Source organism: Vipera ursinii (genome assembly GCF_947247035.1).
Source record: "Vipera ursinii genome assembly, chromosome: 6".
Classification (NCBI taxonomy): domain Eukaryota; kingdom Metazoa; phylum Chordata; class Lepidosauria; order Squamata; family Viperidae; genus Vipera; species Vipera ursinii.
Window position 1 is genome coordinate 54500298 of NC_139515.1, and position 23344 is coordinate 54523641.

The 23344-nt window shown below is 37.7% G+C and overlaps 2 protein-coding genes across 2 annotated transcripts in view; one reads left to right on the forward strand and one right to left on the reverse strand.

Annotated features, from left to right (window-relative positions):
- Window positions 1-23344, forward strand: part of SNRPF (small nuclear ribonucleoprotein polypeptide F) — a 228793-nt gene that overhangs the window by 20471 nt on the left and 184978 nt on the right. The window lies entirely within an intron of this gene.
- Window positions 1-23344, reverse strand: part of CCDC38 (coiled-coil domain containing 38) — a gene marked incomplete at both ends in the record, with an annotated part of 47025 nt that overhangs the window by 11435 nt on the left and 12246 nt on the right. The window contains 4 exons of the mRNA XM_083365359.1: window positions 273-408; window positions 1768-1919; window positions 21268-21460; window positions 22107-22187. Coding sequence (XP_083221485.1) covers window positions 273-408; window positions 1768-1919; window positions 21268-21460; window positions 22107-22187 — 562 coding nt within the window. The remainder of the gene's footprint in view (window positions 1-272; window positions 409-1767; window positions 1920-21267; window positions 21461-22106; window positions 22188-23344) is intronic.

A 23344-nucleotide genomic window follows, 5' to 3' on the forward strand; every position in this document is an offset into this window, starting at 1 on the left:
CGTAGTGGTCCCTATTTTTCTACTTGCAGTTTTTACGTGCTTTCAAACTGCTAGGTTGGCAGAAGCTGGGACGAGTAACAGGCGTTTATTACGTGGTACTCGGGATTCGACCCGCCAAACTGCCGACCATCTGATCGACAAGCTCAGCGTCCTAACCCACTGAGCCACCGCATCCCTAAGAGATACAAATGCATCAGTACAAACTGTGAATTACTTTTTTAGAATTGAACAATCTGTATTATGATGAAGATGGTTGATGCACTCAAACTTACCATGGATGCCTGATTATATTCTCCTGAAGAAAACATTTTAGCTTTTAACGCCAATTCAGAACTTTTCCCGTCTTCTTTGAGGCAAGAAGCTATTAGAGCTTCTTTTTTGTCTCTAAGGCGCTTTACCTTTTGTTCCCTATTAAAAGAGAGTATAAAACTTTATAGCTAGAATTTTAAATTAGTTTGTCTGTTTTAAATAGCTGAAGTACTCATCAAGCTTTTCTATTCTAAGATTTTTCAGCAGAGGAAACAGCACATTTTTACAAAGACTAAACATTTAATAGGAATTTCCTGACTCAGGGATTCCTGGAAATTGTCATAGAGTGATTTGTGACAGTGATGGTCTTGAGTTTGTAGCAGTGTCATTATAAAATGGCTAATGCTGTAAAATAATTATCAAAATGATTTGCTGCTAAGAGCTAAAAACCCTTAATTACAAAAGGTATCTTTTTTAATTAAAAACATCTTTTGGAAGAAATTGTGAAAAAGTACGGTATAAAAGAATACATTTAGTAGAATAGCATATAATGGAATGATCATCAATTGTATTGAAGCGGAGTGGGGAGTTATCCTGCATTGGACAGGAGAAGGCAGCCTTTATAGGAGGCAGATGTTAGAGGGGCAGCTGTGGCATCTCTCTAGCTTTTCCTCCTGATGCCCATCGTCATTCTTTTCCCATGTGCCATAAAGCCTGCCCTGCATAGGAAGGATAGAAGGCATTGCCTGATTACCAACACTAAGATTCAATTGCTAGTACAACCAACTTCAGTGCATGGAATTGTGATTTGCCTTAGGCAGCAACATCTTTTGAGCTAGTTTTGTATTGGTGTGCCACAATCACAAGGTTTAAAGCAACACATGCCACTTACTTGCAGTTTCAAAAGAATTGATCTTGTGTGGTGGCTCATTTGAAAATATGACTTATTCGTGTAAGAATATAATTTCTTAATTATATCCTCTAAATTTCCTAATTATATTATTTCCAGCTGCAATAATCTTAATTTCATTGGGCAATGTTGCATTCCCTATTATTTTTTTTTGAAGTGGAAAAACTTTTTGAAGAAGATAGCTTCCATGTAATACAAACATTAAAAAAAAAAAGTGGTGGGCGGAAGGCAGTATGTTCGCTCCCTAAAATTCTCTAACCAAAATCTAGAATGCTTAAGATTATTCAGCATTCTAATGGTTCATTTTAAAGCCAAAACATGTTACATTTTTGAGGTATGTCATATCTATTAGCTTCTCAATTTTAACATTAAACCCCTTTCCCTGTGTTAACTGTTCAAGAGCTGAAACCATTCCACACGCACACCTTGCTTAAAATTAAGCTAATCAGCTGTGCCTGAAAAAGAGCAGCATATTGAATTCAGCTTCTTTTCTTGGCTAAAATCACAAGATCTCAATAGGCTTGTTTGGAGCATAAATTGCTACTACCTTGTACCTACGTTCACACTTTGGAAATATATAAAATAACCCTATTAAATTAATAACTTACATATGCTGCTTAACTATTTTCTCTCTCTGCTGGCTTTCCTCCAATGTGCCACTAATCTCTTGAATGTTTTGGAATAATGAAAGATTTTGCTCTTCAAGATATCTGAACATCTGAAGTAACTCTTCTGTGTTTTTGAAATAAATCTCTGGCTCCTAACGAAGGAGAAACAGTAATGCATAATCTGTGGAATGGCACATCTGTTTCCAAACATTTTTTGAAAAAATGGAAATATGGTAAAGGAGAGCATTTGCGGATTATACTGAACTGGCAATAAAGGACCACATTTCCCTCATTATTAAATGCATAAGTCAGCAAAATATATTAACTTCAATTATCAATTTATATATTATGCAGACTGTATGGTTTGCAATGCCACCAATTTTCTGTAAACGTGCTTAAATGTGATGGGAACTGATAACACACTGAAGTGCTTCATAAGTGTCCCTCACTGACACAAGTTTATGATATATTTATAGACACCACCATTTGCTATAAAGAACACAATAAAATAAGTTCGATTACTTGTCAGGTGCAAAAGATCAAGTCCAAATATGTAGTCCAATTAAACTGATTTATTGTTGGGACTTCCAGTTTGTCACGCAACAAGACGGGTGGAAGAAGGCGGGGCTCCGGCTTTCAAGCCCGATTTCTTTCTGCCCAGCAACCCTAAGGGATCAGAAAGTTGCCCTGGAGGGCAACCAAAGAAGGAGGGATGGTTCAGGAGTCCGGACCAGACAGCAATTGGTCCAGATGGACTGAAGAAACCCTCTGAAAGGACAGAGGAAAGGCTGCTGGGTTTGTCCAGGCAACCCAAGTTGTCACTAACCAGAAGAAAAGTGAGGAGTTGCGGTGCTCTGTCAAACAGTTGACTGTCAACAGCATGCTGAAACTGGGTGAGCCAGTTTTTTCCCTTTTTCTTTTGGAACTACAATTAAAAATATTCACCCCCTGATTGAGAAAGTTAAAAAAAAGTAAATATCCCAGAAGGACTAGAGGAGAAAGTCAAAGGTGGCAGGCAACTACAAGTGGGAAGGCTTTTTAAGGAATACAAAATATCTCTTAAAACTGAACTCAGATTGATTCAAAGAAAACTTAATTTACAAGAGGTGGAAAAACCTTTTTAGCTATAATTCTAAGAGTAAATAACATATAAAGAACTTTAAAAGGAAAACTTTGTAACAACTTTTAAAACCAGACATTGACTAAACAGCATATGAGGACATTTAGTGGTGAAAGAAGATATTATAGTAATATTAAACAAAAAAATCTCAAAGTGTGTGACCTTGAGACAACACCTGTTCTAAACAAAGTGCCTTTGTGTGAATTTTTAAGTGAAAAGACTCTTCATAACTAGACTTGTTGACTCTGTATATAACTAAAACAGAAATTATTTGAAGACAGTGAATGCTTTATTTGACTGGAGGAGCTGGATTTGGCCTAAAGAAGTTGGCTTGTTTCTTCCTGGCTAGATTTTAACATAAGACAGTTGGTGTTTTTCCCCCTCTTTTTTGTTGTTGTTTGCTTTATTCTGTTTTCTCTCCCTGAGATATTTATTTATTTATTTATTGATGTGATTTATATCCCGCCCTATCTCCTGAAGGACTCAGGGCGGCTAACAACAAAACATATAATAAGTACAGAAATTAAGATAAAAATAAAATTAAAATCGTCTGTGCAATAAATTAAAATTAAAAACTAAAAATAAATTAAAAATTCTAAATATAATTAATTAAAATGCCTGTCAGTCCAGGTCAGCCTGGTGGAAAAGGAGTGTTTTGAGGCCGCGGCGAAAGGATTGGAGATTTTGGGCCATCCGAAGCTCAGGGGGGAGCTGATTCCATAGGGCTGGTGCTCCCACAGAGAAGGCCCTCCCCCTGGGGGTCGCCAGCTGACATTGCCTAACTGACGGTACCCTGAGGAGGCCTTCTCTGTGTGAGCGTACTGGGCAATGGGAATTTGTTCCCGGCAGCAGATGGTCCTGCAAGTATCCCGGGCCTAAGCCATGTAGGGCTTTAAAGGTAAGTACCAGCACCTTAAATCTCACCCGGAGGGCAACCGGTAGCCAATGCAGCTCACGCAGGAGGGGTGTAATATGGGAGTATCGGGGTGCTCCCATCACAACACGTGCAGCTGCACTCTGCACCAGCTGAAGCCTCCGGGTGGTCTTCAAGGGCAGCCCCATGTAGAGAGCATTACAGTAATCTGTACGGGAGGTAACGAGGGTGTGGGTGACTGTACGTAGGGCATCTCGGTCCAAAAAGGGGCGCAATTGGTATATTAGGCGAATCTGGGCAAATGCCCACCTAGCCACGACTCCAATATGATCTTCAAAACTGAGTCGTGAATCTAGGAGAACGCCCAGATTGCGTGCTCTATCAATGGGAGGTAACATCTCTCCTCCTATAGTCAAAGATGGAACCTCTTGGACTAAATGAGATGACGGTATGTAGAGCCACCCAGTCTTGGCTGGGTTGAGTCGAAGCCTGTTTTTTCCCATCCAAATCTGTACCGCTTCCAGGCAACGGGACATCACATCGAGGGCATCACTGGGTTGGTTCGGGGTGGAGATGAATAGCTGGGTATCATCAGCATATTGATGATATTTCACCCCGAAGCCACGGATGATCTCTCCCAGCGGCTTCATATAGATGTTGAACAGGAGGGGCAAGAGCACTGATCCCTGAGGCACTCCACAACTAAGAGGCCTAGGGCTTGACCTCTGCCCTCCTGCTAACACCATCTGCGAACGGTCCGAGAGGTAGGAGGAGAACCACCGCAGAACGGTGCCTCCCACTCCCAACCCCTCAAGACGATGCAGTAAGATACTGTGGTCGATGGTATCAAAAGCCGCTGAGAGATCTAATAGGACCAGGAAAGAGGAATAACCTCTATCTCGGGCCCGCCAGAGATCATTCACCAGTGCGACCAATGCCGTCTCCGTGCTATGCCTGGGTCTGAAACCCAATTGGTACGGATCCAGATATTCAGCTTCCTCCAGGTTCAAAGGGAGCTGTTGTGCCACCACTCTCTCAATGACCTTCATAAGGAAGCGAGGTTGGAGACAGGACGGAAGTTGTTTAAAACAGCTGGATCCAATGCCGGTTTCTTGAGGAGGGGCCTTACCACCGCCTCTTTCAAGGCGGCAGGGAAGTACCCCTCACTCAGTGAGGCATTGATAACTGCTAGGAGCCAGCCTCGTGTAACCTCCCGAGATGCATAGACTAGCCAGGAGGGACACGGGTCCAACAAACATGTGGCGGCACTTAGTTTCCCCATGATTTTGTCCACTTCATCTGGAGTCACAGGATCGAACTCTTCCCAAATGTACTCGGCCAAATTCATCGTTTTCCTCTCGTCAGATACTGCCCAGTCAGAGTCCAGACCAGCCCGAATCTGAGCAATTTTGTCCACCAGATATTTACTAAATTCCTCAGCCCATCCATGTAGGGGGTCCTTCCCCATCTCTTGATTTAAAAGGGAGCGGACCACTCTAAATAGGGTGGCCGGGCGGTTATCTGCGGACGCAATGAGGGTGGTGAAGTAGGCGCTCTTTGCCACCCTCATTGCCACAAGATAAGATCTAGAAAAGGATCTTAACTGTGTTCGGTCAGACTCAGACCGACTGGTTCTCCAAATGCTCTCTAGGCCCCTTCTCTGGCGTTTCATCTCCCGCAGGTCCTTGGAGAACCAAGGAGCGAGTCGGGACTTGCGCCGGGTCAGAGGCCGCAAAGGGACAACGCGGTCGAGAGCCTCCGAAGCAGCCTGTTGCCAGGCATTAACTAAGGACTCGACCGGGCTGTGGGAGAGGGAGGTGGGAATTGGTCCAAGCGCCATCTGGAATTTATCTGGGTCCATCAGGCGCCTGGGGCGGAACCACCTGGTCGGTTCCACCTCCTGACAGCGGGGGGTGACGTGACGGAGGCCCAACCGCAGGAGATAATGGTCTGTCCATGAAAGGGGTTGTGATGTTGGAGTAACCCCACCCAGTCCATTTAGCCATTGCCCAGAGATAAAAATAAGATCAGGCATGTTTCCTCCCTCATGAGTTGGGTCCTGAGTAATTTGGGTCAGGTCCATGGCCGTCATGGAAGCCATGAGCTCTCGGGCCACTTCTGATGCACTGCCCAGGGAAGGTAGATTAAAGTCTCCCAGTACTATAAGTTTTGGAAATTCAACCGCCAATCCTGAGATGGCGTCAAGTAGCCTGGGTAGAACCGTTGCTGTGCAGCTTGGAGAGAGGTATACCAGAAGTAGGCCCAACTGACCACCAGGACCCCATCTTAAGAGGAGGGATTCACATCCGTCTATCTGAGGGGCAGTGGCCTCCCGTGGATGGAGGGTTTCTCTGATAGCGACCGCCACGCCACCTCCCCTACCCTGAGCTCGAGATATTGGATTTAGCCTAAAGAAATTGGCTCCTTTTACAGTTTGGATTTTAGCCTAAGATAGTTGGCTGGAAGAATGAGTACATCAAACCTTATTAGACTTATGAAAAAGACTTCCTCTGCACCCTCTGTGGGAACATCTAGTCCAACAACTCAGGGATCTATCAAAAATGCTGCAGCATGAGAAAATAAGCACTGCACAAAATGAGATGCAATCCACATTAAAATTGATTCAAGAATCAATGCAAAAAATCATGAAGAGACAAAAAGTAAATTTGACAAATTAAGCGAAGAAATCTTGTATATAAAGTCATAATTTGAAGTTCACCATGAAATGATGCTTAAAAATGATCAAGGAATTCAGGAAATGGAAAATAAAACAGAAGATATTGATAAAAAAAGGAAATACTACTGCAAGAAAATGAGACACTATAACAAGCAAATCAAAATCTTGAAGGAGTGGAGGCGATCTTAGAAATGGAAAAAGCGAAATACTACCTAAGATTTCAAAATATCCCTGAAGATAGAGAAGAAAATATAGCAATTGTGATTATTGAGCTTTTGGTAGAAGCCCTGAAAGCAGACAGAGCAGAGATGCAAATGGTGATAGATGAAATATTCCGAATGAACTCAAGCTATGCAAGAAAACAAACTACCCAGAGAAGTGCATGTGAGATTTATAAAGAAAACAACACGGGATGAAATACTGAGAAGAGTTTGATAGGAACTATTACAATATAAGAGTAGAGAAATTGTGGTCCTAAAGCAGATACCTAAAAGAGTAAGAGATACTCGAAGACAATATTATTTTTTAACCACAAAGCTGATTGCAAAAGGCATAAACTTTAAACGGTTAATGCCAGAAGGGAATTTAATCAACTGGAATAACAAGATACCAATTGGATTCAATTTGGAAAGCAGAAGATTTTGATGAAAGAAACAGAGCATTTCTAGATGAAGGAGCGCAACATCAACAAGAGGAGAGAAAAGAACAGAAACAAATGGAAGAAGCAACTGAAGAAGCACTTACACAATTAGAACAGAAAGAGAAATCTGAGCAAGAGAGTGAAGGAATGGCCAGAGAACAGAGGATTATGAGATCTACTAGACCTAAACATAAATAACTGAAATGGAGAAAGAAAATGGAATTTTTTTCAATGAATATAAATGGACTACGGTAAACTCCCCATCAAAAAGAAGCACAATTTTTAGGAAACTACAGAAATTAAATATAGATATAATTTGCTTGCAAGAGACACATATAAAAAAAAAACAATATTATAAGCTGTTGGAATACCCCAAAATTGGGAAACTCTATCATGCATCAGTGCAACGAAAGAAAATAGGTGTTGCAGTATATATTAAAGAGACAATAGATTCTAAAATGATTTATTCAGATGAAGAAGGAAGAATTGTGATGGTAGAAATATATTTACATCAAAAACAAATATTGTTAGTAGAAATATATGTACCAAATAACAACCAGGAAGAATTCTACCAAAATCCTCATAGAAAAATAACAGAACTGTAGTATCAAAACATTTTTTTAGTAAGAGACTTTAATGCGATTGTGGATGGGACAATAGACTATAAAAGCAGTAAAGCAGAAGAAAGAAAACTACCTAAGACTTTTTTTAATATGATAGAAGAGATTGGAGTACAAGATGTTTGGAGGGAAATTAATCCAGGAAAATTACAATATACATTTTATTCAAACAGTCAAAAGTCCTGGTCTAAAATCGACATGATTTGGATGACACCTGAATTGAGGATGAATATACAGGAAATTAGATAGAACCAGGTACATAGGCAGATCACAACCCTTTAAAAGTGAAGTGGAGAGGAATACAAAAGAACCTAAGATGGACTTTGAACCAATCTATATTTCAAGAAAGAGAATTTATAGAATTAGCAACCAAAGAAATGGAGTTTTTCTTTAAAGAAAATAAAAAAGAAGATACTACACGAAAAAATGTATGGGATACAGCTAAAGCATATTTTAGAGGTATAGCTATAACCTACACGGCAAAGAAAAATAAACAGAAAAGACAGCAGTATGTACTATTAAAAGAGAAATTTGGAAAACTAAAATCAGAACTGCAAATGAATCCGCAAAATAAGACGTTGAAAAGAGAAATGGAAATAATAAAATATAAATTAAATTTGTTGAACTCAGAAAAATTGGCACAGCAAATAAAAAGAGCAAAACAAAACTTTTTTGAAAATGCAAATAAACCAGAAAGATGGTTAGCTTACAAACTTAAAAAACAGAAGAAGAAAATGCTAAACAAATTAGTAGATAAAAGTGGTTTACAATTTAAAAATGAAGAAATGAAAAAGATAATTAAAGAATACTACAAGAAAATTGGAGAGATGAAGGGAATGTTTCATGCAAAAATGGGCATGATAAAGGACCAAAATGGCAGGGACCTAACAGAGGCAGAAGAGATTAAGAAGAGGTGGCAAAATTACACAGAAGAACTATACAAGAACGAGCTTAACGTCCCTGATCACCACGATGAGGTGGTCACTGACCTCGAGCCAGACATCCTATAATGTAAAGTGGGCCTTAGGAAAGCTGAGCAACAACAAAGCTAGTGGAGGTGATAGTATTCCAGCTGAGCTATTCAGCTCAGACGATGCAGTAAAAGTACTACACTCAATTTGCCAGCAAATTTGGAAAACTCAACAGTGGCCACAGGATTGGAAAAGATCAGTTTACATTCCAATTCCAAAGAAAGACAGTGCCAAAGAATATTCAAACTATCGCACCATTGCACTCATTTCACATGCTAGTAAAGTTATGCCTAAAATCCTAAAAGCTAGACTCCAGCAGTATGTGGATCGAGAAAAAATCTGGACATATAGAGATATTCTAAACTCTGAAATTTAAAATCTAAACAAGAAATGGAAAATCACGGTATCAACCTAACATGGTGGACACATTTACAAATGCAAACAAGATACCATAGAAATGTTAAAATGTGTGGATTTTATAAGGAACAAACTGTGTTTGATAAGACATTGTTGACTTCAGATGAAAAATTAATTAAGAAAATGTATATTTTTATTAACTTTAGAAATGGAAAGTGAACAAGTCAAAGAACAATGATAAGATGGGTGAAAAATTTTGGTTATAATATAGAATTAGAAAAATGGCAAAATTTATGGGAAAGAAACTATAAACTGGCATTGTCAACTTCCTATAAAGAAAACGTATACAAAATGTTTTATAGATGGGGTGGACTTCCGCTGGCGGCGCGGCGCCGAAGACAGCCTCCCCTGGCTGCCCGCGGCTCAGCTGTTTGTTTTTTCGCCCGAAACAGCGCCGATCAGCTGTTCGGGCGAAATTGAAGCCCCCTCCTCGGGAGAAGAGGAGGGGGTGAGGCCCCAGGTAGGGGTAGAGTTCTCCGAGGCCGCCTGAGCTTCGAGCTTGGGCGGCTGAAGGATCGAACTCCCCCGAAGCCTGGGTTGCTCCCAGCTGGCCGTCGTCTCTGCTCCGAACTTCCTGGAGCAGAGCCAGGCGTCTGCGAACCATCCCTGCCTGAAGAAAGGACTATGATTTAAAGGAGCAGGCAGAGCGGTACAAGAGGAAAAGGTGAAGAGGACTATTTTACTGTACTCTCTAACTTGTTGGACTTTTTAAACTTTAATTGAAAGTGCGTCATAATTGAGGATTAAAAGATGGCGGCTAAACCTCCCTCTAAAACTCTTCGGAGTGGAGGATCCTCGCCGGTGCAACAATCATCACTACAGGCATTGCACCCTCCTGAAGTGCTGACATCGAAGGATTTGCGAGATGCCTTGGATAAACATGCCCAGGTACTTTTGGAATCAATTAATCAATCAATTGCTGATAAATTTGCACAGATGGAGGAGAAATTGGAGAAATTTGAGGAAAAAATGGAAGAGAGGATGGAACAGAAGTACAGCGTGATGAAGGTAGACATTTTGACTTCAGTGCATAAAGTGGCGGAATGTGTGGAAGATTTAGATGAAAAAGTGGATGATTTGGCTCAAAGGAATGCTATACTAGAAGTAAAAGCACGGGAGAATGAAATTGAAAGAGGCAAGTTGGAAAGGGAGTTAAGCCATGCCCAATATTACCAGATGCAGTTTGCTGTCAGAATTAGAGGCTTAAAAGAGAATGTTAAAGAAGATTTAAAGCAGCTGATCTCTGAGGCTCTCGAAGGGGTATTGAACCAGCCAGCATCTGAAATAAGAGCAGCTATGGATAAAGTGTTTCGGGTGAATTCATGGATTGCCAGACAGAGAAAGTTGCCTAGAGATGTGGTGGTTTATTTTGCAAAAAGAGAAATTAGAGATCAAGTTATACAAGCTGCCTATGATGCTAAGGTTGTGATTGCTGAACAAGAAGTCTTGGTTTTAAAAGAAATTCCTCCAAGGATTTTAAGGGGAAGAAAGGACTATACATTTCTTGTGCAAGAGCTCAAGCAAAGAGATATAAGGTTCAGATGGGAGATTCCAGAGGGGCTGATGGTGATGTATGAAGGTAAAAGGTATAGGCTGATTACTGTGAAACAAGCACGTGATTTCTACAATAATGTCTTAAAAGCAACCCCATTAACGCTCCTGGAAGCTGGAAAGGGATCTGGAGAAGAAGAACAACAAGAGGAGGAAACAGAGGAAAATGGTGCTGGAGGAGATCAAGCTACAATCTCTTTGGATGATCCTAGAGAGCAAAGAGTGACGCGTGCTGCTTTAAAACGAGCAAAGAAAATAAAAGAACATGATCAGCAAAAGTCTTCAGATTCTTCACAACGCATTCATAGCCAAGCTGTGGGAGGAGCACGGCCTAAAGTAACCAGTCCTATCAAAGCTGTGGTCCAAGAGCTTTTCGGGGATATACATGGCAACTAAATTTTTAACCTGGAATGTTAATGGACTAAACTCACCGCAGAAGAGGAAGAAAGTTTTTCAATATTTAAAACAATTTAAGATAGATGTTATATGCCTGCAAGAAACGCATATTAGAGTTTTGGATCAAAAGTATTTATTGAACTCGAGGCTGGGTACGCAATTTGTTGCTTCTGCAGAGAATAAGAAAAATGGAGTGGTTGTTTATGTTAAAAGTGCCTTAACAGCGGACCTAATTGAAGCAGATAAGCATGGAAGATATGTTATGATCGAGCTGTTGTTTGAAGGTAAAAAGACGCTTTTAGTTGGATTATATGCTCCAAATCAACAACAAGCTGACTTTTTTAGTTTACTTCATACAAAGCTTACCCAGTTGGATTATAAATCCTTTATTTTTATGGGGGACTGGAATGGAGTTATGGATGTACAGTTGGATAAGGCTGGAGCCTTTAAACGCATTCCAAGTCACGCTAGACTGCCTAAATCTTTTTTTGAAATGAAGGATGACCTGGAATTGCGAGATATTTGGCGTGAGAGACATTTGCGGGAGAAGGATTATACATTTTATTCTGATAGACACCAATCTTTTTCGAGGATTGATTTTATTTTGTTGACTAATGATCTTCTTTTGAGAACTAAAAAGGTGAAAATCTGCGCAAGAATTATCTCTGATCACAGTCCAGTGTGGTTGGAGATTGATAAGGAAAGAGGAGATAGACGCTCATGGTGCGTAAATGAGAATTTGTTTAGAAATCAGAGAAATGTGGAAGAATGCAAACAGCGGATGAAGGATTTTTTTGAGATGAATATGAATAAGGGTACCTCTATGGATATGGTTTGGGATGCTAGCAAGGCCTATATGAGAGGGGTGTTGATATATATGAATAATAGACATAGACGTGCAGTGGAAACTAGAAGGAAAGAACTGGAGAATGAAATAAAGGAAAAAGAAAAGGCTTTGATTTTGAACCCAGAGGAGGTGAAGATCAAGGAGGCTATTAGACTGTTACGAGGACAATTTGATAAATTAATGGCTGATCAAGTGGCGACCAATCTGCGGTTTGCTAGGCATAATACTTTTTGCAATGCTAATAAGCCAGGCAGATGGTTGGCTTATAGACTGAGGAAAAAACAAAGGGCATCTAATATAGATAAGATTGAGTATAAAGGAAGGGTTGTGTATCAACAGAATCTTATTAAGGATGCCTTTGTGGATTTTTATTCGAAATTATATACTAAAGAGGACATTAATGCAAAAGATATTGATACGTATTTGGAGAAGGCTAGCATCCCGGTTCTTACGCAAGTACAAAAAGAGGGGATTAACCAACTGATTACAGAAGAAGAAATTTTTACAGCTATTAAGGAACTGAAGGTGGATAAAGCACCAGGCACTGATGGCTTGACTGCGGCCTATTATAAAAACTTACAATTAGAGATGATAAAACCGTTAAAGGAACTGTTCCAGACAATCCAGAGGGGGGGAAAGGTGCCCCCGTCTTGGAGAACAGCTTTTATCTCTTTGATTCCGAAGGAAGACCAGGATGCTACTTTAGTTAAAAATTACAGACCGATATCGCTTTTAAATACAGATTATAAGATATTTGCTAAGGTTTTGGCTAATAGACTGATGAGGGTTCTGCAACAGGTGATTCATGGGGACCAAACGGGGTTTATTAGTGGAAGACAAATGAAAACTAATGTGAGACATATAGTTGATGTGTTAGAGTTTTTGGAAAGGCACAACCAGATCTCTGCTGCGCTAATCTTTTTAGATGCTGAAAAGGCTTTTGATCAATTGAACTGGCAATTTTTGTTGAAAGTTTTAGACAAAATGGATTTTGGGGAAAAATTTTTACAACCGATTAGGGCATTATACCAAAAACAAACTGCCCGAATTATAGTTAACAATAGTTTGACAACAGTATGTAATATTGAGAAGGGCACAAGGCAAGGGTGTCCGCTATCGCCCTTGTTATTTATATTAACATTAGAGATATTATTGGTTAAGATTCGGAATTCGGAAAAAATTAAGGGGATACAAGTTGGAGATCAGGATTACAGATTGAGAGCATTTGCAGATGATCTGGTTGTTACAGTGACCCAGCCAGAGAACTCTGTTGTGGACCTGATGGAGATAATAACACAATATGGGAAGGTTTCTGGATTTAAAGTAAATATACAGAAAACTAAAATTTTGGCTAGAAATATGACAGTTTCGCAGAAGGCTCTCCTAGAAGGATTAACTGGATTTGAGATTGTTAAAAGGGTTAAATATTTGGGGGTGATTTTGTCGCCCTCTAATACAAAGCTATATAAAAATAATTATGAAAAGTTATGGGGGAAAATTCAAAAAGAACTGGAGAGTAGGGAAAAATTGCAATTGTCTTTGTTGGGACGGATTGCAGCAGTGAAAATGAATGTCCTGCCCAAATTTTTATTCTTATTTCAAATGATACCGATTCTTAAGAAAGACTCTAACTTGGAGGAATGGCAGCGTGGTATCAATAAATTTGTGTGGGCAGGGAAAAAGCCACGAGTTAAACTTAAGATTATGCAGGATACTCGTGAGAGAGGTGGCCTTAAAATGCCTAATTTTAAATTATATTATGAAGCTGCTGCACTAGTAGGAATAAGTGATTGGATTAATTTGACACAATCGAGGTTATTAAATCTTGAGGGCCATGATCTGTTGTTTGGCTGGCATGCATATTTGTTGTATGATAAGAAGGTAGATACTGTGTTTAGGATGCATATTTTAAGACAGGCATTGCTGAGAGTTTGGAAGAAGTATAGACATAAGTTAAGCAGCAAGATACCATTGTGGGCAATCCCAAAACACGCAATAGAAAATATACATGCTGGTTTCAAACATGATGAGACTACTTACAAGGAAATTTTAAGTTTGGAAAGGAATATTTGGTGCTTGAAATCATATAGTTTCTTGCGAGAAGAGAAGGTTGTTCAGACTTGGTTTCAATATATTCAGTTACAGGCCAGGTGGAAAGAAGACCAAAAAAATGGATTTGCAACGACTGATGAAAATTTGATAAAGCAAATTAGACATCAAGGACCAGCACATATTAAACGGATATATCTTGCATTGATAGAGATCGATTCAGAAACAGAGCTTGTTAAGGATTGTATGATAAAATGGGCCCAAAACATTCAGGAAGTTATTACAATGGACATGTGGGAAAAGATCTGGGTGAGGAATGTAAAATTCACTCAAGCTCAAAGTCTAAGAGAGAACTTTTACAAAATGTTTTATAGATGGCATCTAGATCCTAAAAAGCTTGCAAGTATGTATCCGAATTATCAGCCTAAATGTTGGAGGTGTGGTGATGAAGAGGCAACATATTTTCACATATGGTGGACATGTAAAAAGGTCAAGGCTTTTTGGATAAAAGTCTGGTGGAATATGCAGAAGATTTTTAAACGGAGGATAAAGTTTTGTCCGCAATTTTTTTTGTTGGGAATAATTGTTGACGCTACAGTTGTGGACTCTAAGTTGATGTTGAATTTAGTTACGGCAGCAAGACTTTTGATAGGTCAATATTGGAAGAAAGAGGAACTGCCGACTATACAAGAGTGGATTTTAAAGGTTTCCGACTTGGCAGAGATGGCGAAGATTTCGGCCTATTTGAAAGATTACTCGCAAGAACATTATATTATGGAATGGAGAAAATGGATTGAGTTTATCCAGAATAAGTATAGGGTCAAGAAGTTTTATCTAGCATTTGAATAAGTCTTCTTTCGTTTTCTTTTTTCTTTTTTTATTTTGTCTTCTATATATATTTAATAATGCTAAGTTTTGTTTGATCCTATATAAGTTAGAGAGTGATGGATTTTAGAATTTATAGTTGTTAGTATATGGTTGTTTATGATTGCTTTTTTATATATATATACCTTGTATTTAGCTCTGGGAAGTCCGGGGGGGGAGGGGGGTTGGGGGGAGGGGGGGGAGGAGGGAGGGGGGAGGGGGGGGAAGGGGGGAGGTAGGGAGGGGAGGAGGGAGGGGGAAGGGGTTTTTTTTAAAGGAAAACTGTATTTTTAAAACTTTTCAATAAAAAAAAATGTTTTATAGATGGCACTTTCCAACAGCAAGATTAGCAAAAAAATTTTAAAAATATGTCAGATAGATGTTGGAAATGTAACCATAAGTCAGGCACGTATTATCATGTTTGGTGGACATGTGATAAAGTAAAGAATTATTGGGAAAAGATACATATTTGGCTAGAACAGTTGTTAGGAGAACATGTTGACTTTAAACCTGAACTTTTTAAATTAGGTATAATGCCAGAAAAGACTAATAAAGCTTATACTTGACTTTGCATGTCACAACAGCGGCAAGAATTATATTTGCGCAACACTGGAAAAATGTAGGAATACCATCAGATGAAGAAATAATTAAAAAAATACTAGAATGCGCAGAGATGGACAGACTGAAAGAAAAAGAAGAAACAGACTATTATCAAACCTGGGGCTTATTCTACCATTGGCTGGAGGAAAGAAGAAAGGATTAGGAATTAAATATGTATTAGTATGTAAACCCAGACGGCACGTTGGTTGAAAAATTACTACTGTATGTATGGAAAAAATGAATTAAAAAACTTATATAAAAAGAAATAAACTGATTTATTGTTACTCAGGCCTATGCACAGGAAGACTCTCAAATATTTGAGAATATTCCTGCTAGCTGTTAGCTGTTAGATAGGGGTCAATGGAATTCAGTAGAGGTTGGATTTAATCTGCTTGTGTTTGTTTAAAGCAGAGGTCTTCAAACTTGGCCCTTTTATGACTTGTGGACTCCCCCCCCCAAATTCCTCAGCCAGGCATGCTGGCTGAGGAATTTTGGGAGTTGAAGTCCACAAGTTATAAAAGGGCCAGGTTTGAAGACCCCTGATTTAGAGATTCTAGGCTTATCCCTCTTTTAACTCTGCCCCCAGGTTGTGCCACTCCTCCTCCACTAAATATATACTGGATAAAATATATAAAACAAAATGTTTCTTTCCATCTAATCTAAATATCTTGTTCTGAATGAATGAATGAATGAATGAATGAATCAATCAATCCTTTTATTTATTAGGTAATGTTTTCTGTTATTTCAATCTCTATAGCACTGAAAATACCTGCAGTAATTCAGGTTATGCAGGTGATATCGGAAAAGTTGTGGGTATTAACTAGTATCTAGAGGCACACTTCTTTTTCAAAAACAGTAGTATTTTTATTTATTTTATTTGTATCCCACTTATATTATTTTTACAAATAACTAATACATCTTCCTCCTATTTTCCCCACAATAATGAGCCTGTGAATTAAGAGGGAGAATTGAGCTGGAGAGCGACTGACCCAAGGTCATCCAGCTGGCGGAATAGGACAACTCAGCCAACTTGCCACAGCCAACGTACTGCAAGATGACTTGCCATGGCCAACTTACCACAGGACAAGTTGCTGCGGGAAAGTTCAGCAATTCAATTTAATTATTTTAATTAATTTTAAAAAATATTTTATTTTTTGTCATTCACGTTTTATTTTGTACCTCCTTTGGCATCCTTTCTTATCTTTCTTTGACTATTTCTTTGATATTAGTGTAACTGTTGTTCTGTGGCAAGTTGTCTGGCCATGAGTTGGCCACGGTGAGTTGGCTACAGCAAGGTGGCTGTGGCAAATTGGCCGTGGCGGGTTGGCTATGGTAAGTTGTTGTAGAAACACCCCCCAGCTGGCTTTCATGGCTAAGGCAGGAGTAGAACTCAAGTTTCTATTACTACTACTACTACTACTAAACTATTAGCCAATGCTAGAACTATTTCATCAGTTATGTTTACACTGGAACATGTAAAGAAAGCTGCCATTATTATATTGTCTGTGTGATTCCTGCATTAAAAAGGAAATCCACATTCTACTTGGTTTAATTAGACCACTAGCTATAAGAAATCCAGTTTTTATATGTGATTTACAATACCTTAAGACATAACCACTTTGTGAATGTCAGTGTTCATCTCACTTTTTATTCTGTGCAATATTATTGAATAAACTAATTTAGATTTTGAGCTAAGTCCAGAATCATTTTATATACGACTTCTTTCACAATAAAAAAAGAAAATCCATACATGTGAAATGAACAAAAATGTAATAGCAAAAGTCAGTGAAAAAAAGGGAATCTTCTATGGAAGATATAATACCCACAGCTATTGACTATATCATTGAAGATTTCACGCAGAAAGTCTGATGCAAAACTGAATTAACAATAACCTTAGTGGGCAGCCTAAATATAATTTAAAAAATAAAGATTAATGAGGAGCCCTGGGGACTCTTTGAGCTTGGTTGTTTCCATGAACGTGTTTCATTATCCAACTAGTAACAATCACTGATGATGACTTTATTGATAATGTTATCTAGTTGGGTAATGAAATGTCTGCAAGCAAACGACCAAATCAGCACCAAGAACCCCACAGTTCAACTCTGAGCTATGTATATTTTAAAGATAAATTTCTTACTTTGTCACAATTCTGGATATCATCCAAGTTAAAATTGTCTTCTGAAGATAGAGAGAAGCTGGTTTCACTTAAACCACTGTTATTAAAAGAAAAAATTATTAGATAAAATTTGTGTGTATACCCTGAAGCTTGCCAAGTACGTGTTTAATGCCAAGCAGGAAGATTATGCTTGGTAAAACAAAGGTGGAAAGGTGAGTAGAGGTGAGGAAAGGGAAGCTGGTATCCATAGATAAGCTTGTTTAGTTTTTTTTCAAATTCAGATTGCTGTCACCTTTCTGATGATACATTTTTATCATCTATGAATATTTTGGGGTCCAGTACTGTTTGTGATGACTTTCTAAAGAACTTGTAATCTCCTGCAAAAAGAAAGAAAGAAAGAAAATATACAATATTATTCTTATTTAGCAACAGGAGTTTACTAAAATTATATCATACACAGTGGAGAAATGAATCCACTAGGAAAGGATCATCCTAAGCAGGAATATGCAGAATGTTCTGCTATAATAAGGGGCAAAGCGGGTACATTAAACTCCTGCAATGATTAAAGCATCTATTTTTATCCCTTAAAATTTCCAGGTGTTTCAATGCAAACTGGGTAATATTTCTTGGTCCTTAAAGAAAAATAGAAGCGTTCTATGTAATAAATACTCATTGCCCAATTACTATCTTATGCATTTTCATAAACAAAATAAAAAACCTAACATAGAAGTAAGAAAAAGGTTAAAGAAAAAAGTATATAGCAGTTTCTCATATTTTCATAGCAGTTTTAAGCAAACTTATTTTGACCTTTCTTTATAAAGTTACATCATTTTATGCTTCTTTCTATTATCTATCCCATTTAATCATCAAAACCATGCCACAAGTTCATTTTTTTCATTTTTATGCAAAAAGTCCATAAGAGGAATCCAGTCAGCAATAAATGTAAAAATGTTTTCCCTCTAATCAAAGAAATCAATTTATCCATTTCAGTAAAATCTGTCAACTTCAACTATCCCTCCATAATGGGCAATGTCAAATCTGTGCATACAGTAATCTCACTGCTGTGATCATATGCTGAAATAATGTTTCATGGCTTTTTTCTAATTATTTATCCAATAAACTTAAAAGAAAAAATTCTGGCTTTAGTTGAATGTTGACCTTTAAAATCATCTGTATCCAAGTAGTTATTGGGTCCAATTTTTTTTAGCTTTTTTACCCATCCACCAAGCAGGATAAAATGTTCCTTCATCACGTTTCCAACGTACATTTGAAGTGCCTTTCTACATTCTAAATAATTTCTCTGGCATTATGTATCAATGATTTTATAAAAATTCTCTTTGAGATCATAACACTGTGTAAATTTCAACTCTTTTAACCACCTCTGCATCCTTCTTCCAGTTTGGCAGCTTTTCTTGTGGTTGCCATGGCGAGAAAGTGCCTTTAACTTAAAATCCTTTAAGATATGTTTTTTTTTCTCTTTTTAATTTCAAAAAGAAGACAACGAAATTCTTTAATCTTCCCTGCTGTTTGGAATATCTTTCTTAGATTGTAAAATACTTGAATTATGACGTAATTAAAAGGGTGAATTTTTTGCCATTCAAATGTCCATAAAAAGCCTGCAATTCAGGGCAAATTGTAAATCCCTTACCTCCCAAATTAGTCGACTCATAATTGACCACAAGAAACTAACTTGCTGCATGGGGTTTTTTGTTTTGTTTTCCCAGAGCACAAGTGGGTAATCTCCTGATTTCTCCTGCTTCCAGAGAAATTTTCTGTCACCAGAACCAACTCTTGGTTGGCAATTGAACCACTGTGCTGTCTCCACCTGCAGAGCTGCTCACAGAACTGTCTAATCAGCCATAACATCTCACCCCAAAGCCCAGACTCCTTTCTTTCAAAGGTCTTCCTTATTCCTTACCCTCATTATTTGAAACTTGTGCCTTTTCCTCAGGATTGTTTAAGATGACGGATGCTGATTTGTCTATTATCACTTTCTTGGCTGGCTGTGACCCTTTATGATGTGCTATTTTGCCTAAAAGTAGTAGCCAAATAACACAAGAGTCACATATTTATAAAAAGAAATGTAAAAATGAACAAGTCAGTAGCTCTATTAATCCTTGCTAAAGCCAAACAAGGCTACCATTGACAGGAAGTGGGAACAATCTGCAACCACTGTAAAGTTGTTGTCAAACAAAGTAAGTAGCCAAATTATGTGACTGGAGAATGAACTATAATGCAGGAAACCTAGGGAAATCACTCACACTAAGATTAAGGATGCAGCAAAAGAGAATGCTCATACATTATTTCAGCTGTACATCAACAGAACAATTATGCTCTTAGATTTCTCTTTAATCTTGATGTAATGCCACTACTAATTATTTATTCAAATTCTAAAGTTATCTAATCAAACATTACTCCAGGTCATCCAGTTGGTTGAAAGGTCTTTTTAAAACCCTGAAGCAAATAGACCAAAATCAGCAACCTGGAGAAATGCACAAATATTCTAAATATTTAAACAAGATGATCCTGGCTCAGAGTCTGTTTAAAGAAATAGTTTTAAATGCTTCCCAGAAAGCCAGAAGGGTCAGAGCCAAAGAGAGGGCAGGACTGACAATTTCACTATATAAATATTTCACTATAGTCATTTCACTATATAAACATCATTAGGACCTAAAATATAAATTATATGCTTCATAATGTTCCTTCCTGCATGAACTGATTTCTTTTTTGGATCTTCAATAACTTGGGATATGACAAAATTTGTTTATATCATCTAAGTGTTTCTTTTAGGACATTGTTCTCTCCAAGTTTACGGTATAATATGTTGGCATACCTAGATAAAATTTCTAAAAAAAAAATTGCCCCAAAAGCAATTATGAGGAAACCAATACAATAAAGGAGTAATTTAAAGGTGTTTTTTTTACTATTCAATAATACACAACTTTACTAGAAATGGCAATGGCATCCACTAGAATTATAACTCTCTTGTTGAATTAAGATTTTTCATGAATGCTCTTTAAATACAATTTTTGAGTCACACTGTACACATTTGTCATATAATCTAACCTAAACTTTACTATAAATTTAATCTGCTAAGACTTGGTCTTGACAAATTTTTATTTCATATAGTGTTTTCGTTTTATGGTTTCCTCCTCTGGAACCTGCTCAGATAGTGATGCCAGACTGACTAATGCAATAATTCCCTTTTGTGAAGAAGACAATACTTTTCTTCCTTCAGTTTTTTTTAATACTTCACCTATTGTGGACCCCAGGTGCTTTCTGAGCATAGTTGTTTTCACATAGATGTTTTATTACTCAGTTAAGTAACATCTTCAGTGCCAGAAGGGAGGAGGGATTGCCTTGTTTATATACAGTAGCTTATCCTGTCAGTTGATGGAGGTTTTGTTTTCTCCTTGGTAGTTTCTTGATTAGGCTTGTTTATTAAAAGTATCATAGAGAAAGTATGCTAAATTTCTCCAGTTATTCAGAAACTTTACTCACCATCTCATATTAATGAAAGTTCAATGCTTTTCTTTTCTTACATATATTAAGACATATTGAAACTTCCTGTCTCCACTTTATATATTGTCCTTTTTCAATTTACTTTGTTCCAGATATGTTAGCCTTGAATCACTCAAGATTCCTAGTTGGTGTGGTTGACAGAATGATTACAGCAAAGCATTATTACCCCACACTGTAATTTAAATGGTCAATGGACCACTGAAAACCATGTACTTACTTATTTTATTTTGTAATACAACGGAGGCTGAGATTAGTTTGGCTTTGTCCGCAGCTGGTGGGAAAGAAATAAGGGATTTTGATGGGCTTTTTCCCCGGTCTTTCTTCCTCTTTGCTATCTGCTGCTCTTGCCAAGCTTTGGGAGAAATACTAAACAAAAAGGCTTCATAGGATAAATACATCTTCAAAAGGTCTTCAGTGTTTGCAATTTCACTGCACATGTCAAAAGAGAGCAAGGGATACAAGAAGCAAGTCCTCAGATGTTACAGATGTACAATGCCTAACAGACATTTAAAAAATACTTGAAAAAGCTGAGAAAAGCATTTCCCCTGAATTACAGTATATGGCTTTATAATCATTCTTATTAGCACTGGAGCTACAGTGCTATGTCTGGTCAACAAGGTTTTTCAAAATTACTTTAATTTGGGGGAGATTATTTCATCAAGAAACTTTCTGTCCTTTATCACAAACAGCTGTGAACTTGTTCAGAAATTTAAAAAAGAACAATTGCATATGCTTTATAAAAAGAATAGGAACCATTAACCTGGGCTTAATAAGGACATCTAGTCAATTTTCTATTTATTTTATAGTTCTAAAGACTCAGCTTTCTGAATCTCAGCTGTCACTTAGTTGTCCATGGTATAAATAATGTACATTTATATGATTACTACATTATTTTAAAGATGTTGAGCTGGATCACTTGGTGCCTTTCTGTATGCCAGATGTATAAAGACCCTTGTACTTGAAATGCAACTTCACGGAGCAAGAAGATGCTGCATTGTGGAAAATATACTCAGAATCACATCATCAAGAATCCTTCCCATAAATTTCTCTCATAAAGCAACAAGAAAGAATTCACCTTTTAAGGGAGAACAGTTCATTCATTGCTGTCCTCAGTTCTGTTGTTACTTCCATTTTGTATTTTGCTTCTTGAGTTGCCCTAAAAAAAGTCTGCATGTTATTTTAATACAAGTTCTTCATATTTAAATAGAGAGCCAATCTGATGTAGTGGTTAAGGCACCAGGCTAGAAACTAGGAAACTGTGAGTTCTAGTATCATCTATGGTATGAAGTCAGCTAGGTGACTTGGGCCAGTTGTCTCTCTCAGCCTTGGGATGCAGGCAATAGCAAACCACTTCCAAAACCTTGGCAAGAAAATTGCAGGGACTCCGGCAATTGCCAGGAGTCAACTCTTATAAGCGCCCCTCTTCCAAATATTGAAATAGTTATTCAGATGCAATTTATACCTCTTAAACCAAGAAAAAAGTGGCATCTTTGTCTCTTCAATTTAGTAATAAGAGATGATAGTTGTATAAACTATTGGTAGTCCAGAAACTTAATAAGAAAATAATTCAAGGATAATTTTAAAGAAAACTTTAAAAAATAAAAAATAAGCAATCAAACCTATTTTTCATCAATGTGAAAACTAAAAAAAATTCAATGTGACATTCAGCAATTACTGTTATTATGTAAAAAATACTGAAAATGAAAAACACAATAAAAAAATTCCCTCGATGTAAACTCTTTTAACTAAAGGAAATTGTAAGGTAACTGAGTCCTAATATCAGCTTCTTCTTATAATAAGAAATTCTTTGGGAATCTTTGGAAACTCTTTCCCCATTCCTTTTGTGTGTGATAAGGTAGACAGTGAAATCTCATTTAGAAAAACAGTTTCTTTACTTGTAATAGAATTGTTTCTAAAACTGAATTAATTTATTGTTAGTTCCTATTAGCTGTTACCCCTTTAGCTGTTGGCAATGAGTGATTATGAAGTATTATGTCTGAAATCTAATAGCATAAATTAGAGAGATCCCAAATCTAGTAGGTAGTATTTACCTAATGGAAGATGATATTGTTGTTGTTATGCCATTACACTACTCTGCAGTTCCGCTAAATTCATTAACTTCTTATTCAAGCAAGGACTTGAACAAAATTGGCCTAATCATGATGCTAGGGCAGTAGAGTCTCTTTTGGGATGACTCAGAGGGTATATGTGTGTGCAAGCCCATTGCAGTTCTGCAATGTAACTGATAGTAGCAGTGATTGATTGATGTGGGGACATCATAAATCCCACAGTTACCATTGCAGATATGATGGT